Raw genomic sequence first — 9228 nt, 5'->3', positions numbered from 1 at the left:
GAGGGATTGGGGGCAGGAGGAGAAGGGGACAACAGAGGATGAGATGGCTGGATGGTATCACCGACTCAATGGACATGGGTTTGGGTGAACTCCGGGAGTTGGTGATGGACAGGGACGCCTGGTGTGCTGCGATTCATGGGGTCACAAAGAGTCGGACATGACTGAGCGACGGAACTGAACTGAACTGATAATATGTGAAGAAACTAGTATTTGTGTTATACTTTTTAAAAAGTCATTTCATTGTATATAATCTTCAACAGTGACAGTAAAGGTATTAAAGGTATATAACCTGCTGATACATTTTCACTGTACAAAAATGATTATTTTTTTACTTTTTCATTGCAGAGCTTGAGAGACCATTAACTGAGTCCCAAATACAAGTAGTTTGTAAGCAGACTTTAGAGGCTTTGAACTACTTACATGATAATAAGATCATCCACAGAGATCTAAAGGCTGGCAACATTCTTTTTACCTTAGATGGAGATATTAAGTTGGGTAAGTTTATTCTTTTAGATAAAACATTTGGTTTTATGCTGTGAGGTTTTCCCCTATATGTCTGTTACTTAATATTGTTCTGTTAGGACTCAAATATTAATATGTGAAACAAAGAGAAGTACGTTAAAATATGTAAAACATGAGAATTACTTCATGTTAATTTTTTAAATTGGGGCTTCCCAGGTGGTGCATTGGTAAAGAATCTGCCTGCCAAACAGGAGATGTGGGTTTGATCCCTGAGTTGGGAAGATCCCCTGGAGAAGGAAATGGCAACCCACTTCAATATTCTTGCCTGGGAAGTCCCATGGACAGAGGAGCCTGGTGAGCTGCAGTCCATGGGGTCGCAAAGAATCAGACACGACTTAGTGGCTAAACAGCAGCAGCGATTTTTAAAATACTTCTTGGGGGGAATTCCCTTGCAATCCAGTGGTTAAGACTTGGTGCTTTTACTGCCAATGGCCTGGGAACTAAGATCCCGCAAGACTGAGGTGAGGCTAAAAAAAAAAAACTTGGGCAAATAGTTATTCATTAACTCCCAGAATTTCTAAGTATAGGCACCTAATATAAAGAGTCTTTAAACAATAGGAAAGGATGGATTGTTATTTTTAAAAAGACACACTTTTAAAAGACTGCCTAATAATTTTTCCCTTAAATTTTTATATGTAGAATTAATATTTATAAATACAATACATTTAGAAAATGACACATTATGTGAAACCATTTAGTTTTGTCTTCATTTCCAAAACTCATATCTAGTTGTTTTCTTTTTCCGTCTTTAGTTTTATATTCTATTTTGTAGATACGGTATCTTGGCTAAGCTCACAAAGTAACTAAGTGTAAAAAAGATGCTAAATTAAGTATAAGATTGAAAATAGTTTTTTTTTTTTGCACTGAGGGAATAAATGATAATTTCATAAGGAGGAATAGATACAGACTTTAGATGGGAAATTAATGAATTTCATATATATACATACAGATAGAAGATACAGTCCTTTTTAAGTATCCCCAAGGTATGAATTCCGAGAAGGCAATGGCACCGCACTCCAGTACTCTTGCCTGGGAAATCCCATGGACAGAGGGGCCTGGTAGGCTGCAGTCCATGGGGTCGCTAAGAGTCGGACACGACTGAGCGATTTCACTTTCATTTTTCACTTTCATGTATTGGAGAAGGAAATGGCAACCCACTCCAGTGTTCTTGCCTGGAGAATCCCAGCGACAGAGGAACCTGGTGGGCTTCCGTCTATGGAGTCGCACAGAGTCGGACACGACTGACGCGACTTAGCAGCAGTAGTAGCAGCAAGATATGAATTAAGAAAAAACCTCTGGTGATGAAGCCTGAATTTGAGTATTTTGGACAGATATTAAAAGGACAAAATATACCCAAAGGCCATGCTGATACCAGTGATCATAGTTCACTTTACTTTGTCATGACCTCTAAGCAGGTATACTTTGATATACTGCTGCTGCTGCTAAGTCGCTTCAGTCGTGTCCAACTCTGTGCGACCCCATAGACGGCAGCCCACAAGGCTCCCCCGTCCCTGGGATTCTCCAGGCAAGAACACTGGAGTGGGTTGCCATTTCCTTCTCCAATGCATGAAAGTGAAAAGTGATAGTGAAGTTGCTCAGTCGTGTCCAACTCTTCATGACCCCATGGACCCACCAGGCTCCTCCGTCAATGGGATTTTCCAGGCAAGGGTACTGGAGTGGGGTGCCATCGCCTTCTCCTTTGATATAGTACTAAATTTTAACTTTTTTTTTTTTTTGAGAAATACATACAGATACAGGAAACCACATTAAGAGTTGTGTAGCTTATTGACTTGTAGCTCTGTACGCAATAGCTTTGTAATCACCACTTAGATAAAGAAATGGAAGTATGTCAGGCACCTTAGGAGCTGCATCATGTGCCTCATCTCAAGTCACTGTCCTCTTCTCCACAGGTAACCTGTATACTAACTTTATAGTAATCACTTCCCTGTGTTTCTTCATGGCTCTATCACCCAGTGTTCATCTCTAGACTTTAGAGTTTAGACTTGTCCATGTTTAAAACCTGCTTTTTCTTTGAAGTCTCTTTTGATTTATGGGTCATACCCCCCTCCCCACCATTCCTTTCTTCTCTTTATGTTTTATCTATGGCATGCGTTTTCATGGCATGCTTTCTCAAAGAAATAAAATTTTAGTATTACCATGGTTGTGACCCTCCAAAGGCCCACTGATAGTACATGAACAGATATACAGTATATCTGTGACATTAAAATTTCACGAGAAGAGAGGATCGGAGAAAAATGTCTAAAAAGGCTCTTTAGGAGAGGTGAAAAAAGAAGTTGAGAAACACTCTTCTGTGGGACCTGAGCTGTTAGACCTGTAGTTTCTCTTATCTTGCATTTTGCTGGCTGCATACTCTTGATGCCTTAAGTAATTTCCTCTCTGTATTTCCCTCAGTTTGCAGATAAATCCAAAGACTTTTTGGCAAGAGTCTGTGTGGTTTTGTATTCTTTCATTTAGTAGGACATGGTATTTTAAGACCACAGTCTGAATGTTAAGTATGCTTATAGTTTCTGGACTGGCCTTCATTCTAGGCCCTTCCAAAGGACAGAGCAAGGCTCTCCTGAATTCCTACATATGTCCTATTCAAATTCATGTGTTAATGTTCTTCCTTTTTGAGGCTGAATAATGTTCTGTTATCAGCATATGTATGCACCACGTTTGACTTACTCATTCATCCATTGATGGACACTTTGGTTGCTTCCCCCTTTGGGCTTCTATGAATAATGCTGTTGTGAACATGGTGTACAATATCTGTTTTGAGTTCCTGCCTTCATTTCTTTTGGGCAGATACCCAGATTGTATGGTAATTCTGTGTTTAATTTTTTGAAGAACCATCGTACCATTTTCCACAGTGGTTGCACAAATTTACACTTCCATAGCAATGCACAGGGGTTCCGATTTTTCTACCTCCTTACCAGCACTTGTTATTTTCTATATTTTTGATGATAACCGTCCTAATGGGTGTGAAGTGATAGTGGGTGTGAATTCGTTGTGTTTATTTGCTCTTGCATTCCTCCTAGTTTAGTCTTTGTTTCTAAAATGGTTTTTTATTTCTAATTTCTCTTGTGTTCTGTCACCTCATTCATGAGGTTTAAAATGCTGATATATGTTACTTTTTTATGTCTTATATCATATTTTAAAGTCTTATTGCTTGTTTTGAAATAGTATAATTTGGATCTATTTTTGGTACATGTTTTCTGTAAGTGTTCTAAAATCTTATTTGAATACAGCAGTATACTTTTGTATAAAATAATACATGCCATTAAAAATAACTATATTTTTGAAGATTTAGGATGCTGAAATAGTTTTGCGTTGGTTGACATTTAAAATAGTTGCACTTTATTTCATTAATTCATGCATACAGAATGTCTTCCATTTCTGTGACATTGTATTAAGTATACACAGATATTATAGAACCATAGTATCCTTAGGAGCCATATATACATTGCAATAACCAAATTTTTATTATCAGATCACATTCTTGCAAATGGAGATAAATATGTAAATGCTATTTCAACAGGCCAACATATATCTGCCACATTATTGTAAGTAGAACTGTACAGTACTTATTAATGACCTTAATTTCCCCCTTGCACAAGAATGAAGGTGGCCTCTTGTCCCTCCTCAGGTTACTGCCTGCTCGTAAGAGTGCTCAGGGAGGTACGGCTGTTGGCGGTGGGCATTTGTGGTTTAGGTCTGGCTTTGGACCTCCTTTCCCAGTCATGTTCTGAGGGAAAAAAGTAAAAAGACTGCTAATGGGTTCTCAAAAAACACTGAAATGGAGTAAATACTGAGTTGACTGTGTGCTTAATCGCTCAGCTGTTTGCAACTCTTTGTGACCCCATGGACTGTAGCCTGCTCCTCTGTCCATGGGGATTCTCCAGGCAAGAATACTGGAGTGGGTTGCCATGCCCTCCTCCAGGGGAATCTTCCCAACCCAGGGATCAAACCCAGGTCTCCCACATTGCAGGCCGATTCTTTACTGTCTGAGTCACCAGGGAAGCCCAAGAATACTGGAGTGGGTAGCCTATCCCTTCTCCAGGGTATCTTCCTGACCGAGGACTCGAACTGGGGTCTCCTGCATCGCAGGCAGATTCTGTACCATCTGAGCTACCAGGGAAGCCCTCATAACACCATATTAGGAAGTGTAACATCATTCTGTAGGCAGTAGGCAGCTACCAAGGTGTTTTAAGCAGAACTACCTGGTCAAAAAAAAGAAAAAAAACTATATAATAGATACAAATAATTAGAATACAGGGCAGGATTTCATGAGTTTTAAAAGTTCTACTGCCAAAGTATCACAGAGGTTAAAATTACATATATTATTAGTGATAGTAGCTGCCATTTATTGTGTGTATTCTGTGCCAGACCTTGGGGCATGAATACAAATACTAGATCTTTGGGATTTATTCAGTTTTGAGAATTGTGGCATGTCAGATGAAACTTCAGGAGTGAAATGTATATGGCATGAGGTAATTTATGCCGCAGTAGCAATTTTGTGTTGCTATTAATGATCAAGCTCTAAGCTGAAAAGGAGAAAAAACTGATAAAGTTATGATGTTGCTGTGCCCTATGATTTAAATCAGAAAACATCATTCCTGAGTTTTTTATTTGTGATGTAATATTATGAGGAAATTAGCAAGACATATGCTGTCATTTGGGCTTCCCCGGTGGCTCAGCAGCGAAGAATCTGCCTGCGATGCAGAAGACGCAGGAGATGCAGGGTCTGGAAGATCCCCCGGAGAAGGGCATGGCAACACAGGCCAGTATTCCTGCCTGGAGACTCGCATGGACAGGGGAGCCTGACAGTCTACAGTCCACGGGATCCCAAAGAGTCAGACACAATTGAGCACGCAGGCATGCTGTCATTTAAGGCTTCTTTGGTGTAATTTCTGTCTTTCACACTATAGAAAAACTGTCCTTCAATTTAATTGTAACATGTAGCACTACTGGACATTTATTTTGAAATGGACAGACTGGTCTGTTTTAAAATTACTATTTTTTTGTCAGTTCTGAAGAATTTGTGATCTGAAGATGTATAAAGATGGTGGTATTAAGTGTATTAATGATGGAATCTTTTCTGTGGCAGTTTTTTTTTGTGGGGTGGGTGGAGATATGGTAGAAAGAGCGTGGTCAAAATTAGGGTGAGAGGGACGTTACTTCTCTTTCCATTTTGTGTGCTGTGCTTTGTCACTCAGCTGTGTCCGATTCTTTACAACCCCATGGACTGTATAGCCTGTCGGGCTCCTCTGTCATAGGGATTCTCCAGGCAAGAATACTGGAGTGGGTTGTCACTCCAATTCTATTTTTCTTACCCTTTAATGACAGTGGTCTTACTAAAGACTTGATATGCTTCTCCCTTAAGTTGAATATAGCAAACTTTGCTTAAAAACTATCAGTAATACTTTTGTATGGTTATTTGTTTCAAGCGGATTTTGGAGTATCAGCTAAAAACACAAGGACAATTCAAAGGAGAGATTCCTTTATTGGCACACCCTATTGGTATGTATTCAGTTTTATGGATTTGCTGCATTAGTTATGTCAGCAGTTATTATATGTTAATTTTGTCCACGTTTGATTATACTGTCTGTCTTTTATGTGGTTTGTGATCACCATTTTAAGTTAAACATCTTAATTTTCAATTCTCTGTCTTCATAGGATGGCTCCTGAGGTAGTCATGTGTGAAACATCAAAGGACAGACCCTATGACTACAAAGCCGATGTTTGGTCCCTGGGTATCACTTTAATAGAAATGGCTGAGATAGAACCACCTCATCATGAATTAAATCCAATGAGAGTGCTGCTAAAAATAGCAAAATCTGAGCCCCCTACGTTAGCACAGCCATCAAAATGGTAAAATATTCCTAAACAAAACTTTTTAAGAAGCAAAACTTGAAACTTTATTCTTCTAGCTTTCCAAGGGTATTTAAACTTAGGTACACGGTACGAAGGTTGTATGAAATAGAAAACTGATACTGGTGTGTTTTCGAGACTTAAGGATCATATAAATGTTTATAATTAACTTTCCCCATCAATTTGAAAATAGCAGTGATTGGAGTTCTACATGAAAAAGTATTTTCTGTGAGAAGCTAAGGCATATATGTGATCTGTATTTGTGGAGGTTAATATAATGGAAGGATTTTTATGATTTTTAGCTTTCTTATGAACATTTGACTGTGTCTCAATGACTTAAGACTATAAGCCTACTTACATACATGTGACTTGTATTTATAAATGAGTGACTTATGGATATTCTCATGAACTAGTTTTATGTTGAGTTAATACTATTACATATATGATAGAACTTAACCATGGTTTCTCATAGTTTTGATTTTAATAAGAAAATAAAATAGAATGTCATTATTAAAATTTTATTTTGAAGGTCTTCAAATTTTAAGGACTTTCTAAAGAAATGCTTGGAAAAGAATGTGGATTCCAGGTGGACTACATCTCAGCTGCTGCAGGTAAAATAAGAGTAGTGTGACAGTGGCAAACCATATAGCTGTTGCAGCATCTCTTTAAGATGAATACAGATTCAGATTCCTTCAGTTTTCCTGTGCAAACACAGGATACATTGAGTAGTTAACATTTACTTTACAAACGCGTGGTCCCCTTACTAAGAGGCATTTATTTAGCTTTTAAGTAATTTCTCCTATGCTTTTCTGATTCAGTTTGTGTTCTTTTCATTTTGTTTAGTTATTTCCATTTTGTCAATCACATCCATTCAGTTTCTCCATTACTAGAAAACAAGTACCTTGGTGACAGGGGCTGTGAGCAAATTAATTTTTTTTTTAGTGTCTCTTACAGTGAGGGTAAATGTTTAGTAAATATTGCTAACTTTAAGAAAAAATGGTGTTGAAGTGATTGAATAATTTTGTTTTATAGCAGGACTTGTTTGTAATATTTGAAATAAGATTTTTTTTCATGTTTTATTTATTTATTTTAATCTTTATTTTATTTTTTTAATATAAATTTATGTTGATGTATGGCAAAACCAATACAATATTGTAAAGTAATTAGCCTCCAATTGAAATAAAATTTTGTCAAACAGTAGTACAGGTAGACAAGTAGAATGACGGATCTTGAAGCAGTTACTGTTCAGTTCAGTTCAGTTCAGTCGCTCAGTCGTGTCCGACTCTTTGCGACCCCATGAATCGCAGCACGCCAGGCCCCCCTGCCCATCACCAACTCCCGGAGTTCACTCAAACTCACATCCATCGAGTCAGTGATGCCATCCAGCCATCTCATCCTCTGTCATCCTCTTTTCCTCCTGCCCCTAATCCCTCCCAGCATCAGAGTCTTTTTCAGTGAGTCAACTCTTCGCATGAGGTGGCCAAAGTCCTGGAGTTTCAGCTTTAGCATCATTCTTCCAAAGAACACCCAGGGCTGAGTTATTGTACAACTCCTCCATTATAGTTTTTTAGGTTGCTATTTATCTGGAGGAAGAAGCAAGAAAAATTGCCTTTCTGTCTGTACAACAAGTATAACCTTGAAATGCATCTTCTCTTGTTTCACTTCCTCCACACTGGAAGACCTTAGTCTGTGCCAAACACTAAGTGCAGAGTACAGAGATGAATAAAATATCTTCTTACTCTTAAAAACATTAGAACTATGTAAAAAAAAACAGGTGTTTATATTCACTTTTAACAGAACTTTAAAGCTTTTTATAATTATTGAGGTTTTATATGAGATGTAAGCATACTATTACTTTTTAAGAACTAGTAATTTATTTGAAACTTGGTTTAGTTTTAATTTAGGTTTTAGATTATGAAATTTTCAGACATACAGCAGAGTACATGAAGCTATTACCCAGAAGTCATGTGTTGTCATTTTTGACATATTTCTTTCAGATTCTTAAAAAACATGTGCAGATAGAGTTGCAAGCAGCTCCTATTCCTGTTCAGTTCCCTTCCCCACCGTCTTATCCCAGATGTACTATCATCTGAAGTTGTTTATATTTTTCCTATTTACATGTCAGTGTTTTTACCACATAAGAATGTGTTTTATATATATGAAACTCACTCCACAAGCATTTCAGTTGTTACTGAGTAAGCTCTTTTTAACAATCAAACAGCATCCTTTTGTGACCGTTGATTCCAACAAACCAATTCGGGAGTTGATCGCAGAGGCAAAGGCTGAAGTTACAGAAGAAGTTGAAGATGGCAAAGAGGAGGATGATGACGAAGAAACAGAAAATTCTCTGGTCAGTATTTAAAAACAAAATTGTGTTTTGGTAATTTTTAGAGTTGAATTTTGAGTTACGATTGCATGTATGTCTAAGAATTAATTGATTGCGTTGTTGTTGTTTAGTTGTTAAGTCGTGTCCAGCTCTTTGGCAACCCCATGGACTGTAACCCATGAGGCTTCTCTGTCTGGGATTTCCCAGGCAAGAATACTGGAGTGGGTTGCCATCTCCTTCTCCAAGGGTCTTCCCAACCCAGAGATCAAACCTGTGTCTCCTGCATTGGCAGGTGGATTCTTTACTGCGGAACTACCAAGGAAGCCTGATTTATTGGGTAGCAATACAAAAACCTTTAATTTAGAGGTGAAGATTTATTGAGTTTTCTCCTTGCTTTCAAGTTTGCTCCTTGCTATCCATTTTTGTCATATTTATTATGTGAAGATTTGTCAGTTCTTTAAGTTATTTTTATAATTTTATCAGATTTTACTGAATAAAAATATTAAATC

The 9228-nt window shown here is 37.8% G+C and overlaps 1 protein-coding gene across 2 annotated transcripts in view; it reads left to right on the top strand.

Moving 5' to 3' along the window:
* SLK (STE20-like kinase) overlaps positions 1-9228 on the top strand; it is a 63017-nt gene that overhangs the window by 27900 nt on the left and 25889 nt on the right. For both annotated transcript variants that reach the window (XM_010859404.1, XM_010859405.1), the window contains exons 4-8: positions 346-495; positions 5970-6042; positions 6199-6393; positions 6923-7004; positions 8615-8743. In XM_010859404.1, coding sequence (XP_010857706.1) covers positions 346-495; positions 5970-6042; positions 6199-6393; positions 6923-7004; positions 8615-8743 — 629 coding nt within the window. The remainder of the gene's footprint in view (positions 1-345; positions 496-5969; positions 6043-6198; positions 6394-6922; positions 7005-8614; positions 8744-9228) is intronic.

The sequence above is a fragment of the Bison bison genome, unplaced genomic scaffold, assembly GCF_000754665.1.
Source record: "Bison bison bison isolate TAMUID 2011002044 unplaced genomic scaffold, Bison_UMD1.0 scf7180017864456, whole genome shotgun sequence".
NCBI classification, from domain to species: Eukaryota; Metazoa; Chordata; class Mammalia; order Artiodactyla; family Bovidae; genus Bison; species Bison bison.
The sequence above is the reverse complement of the archived record's forward strand: the minus strand, read 5'-3'. Positions and strand labels throughout refer to the sequence as shown.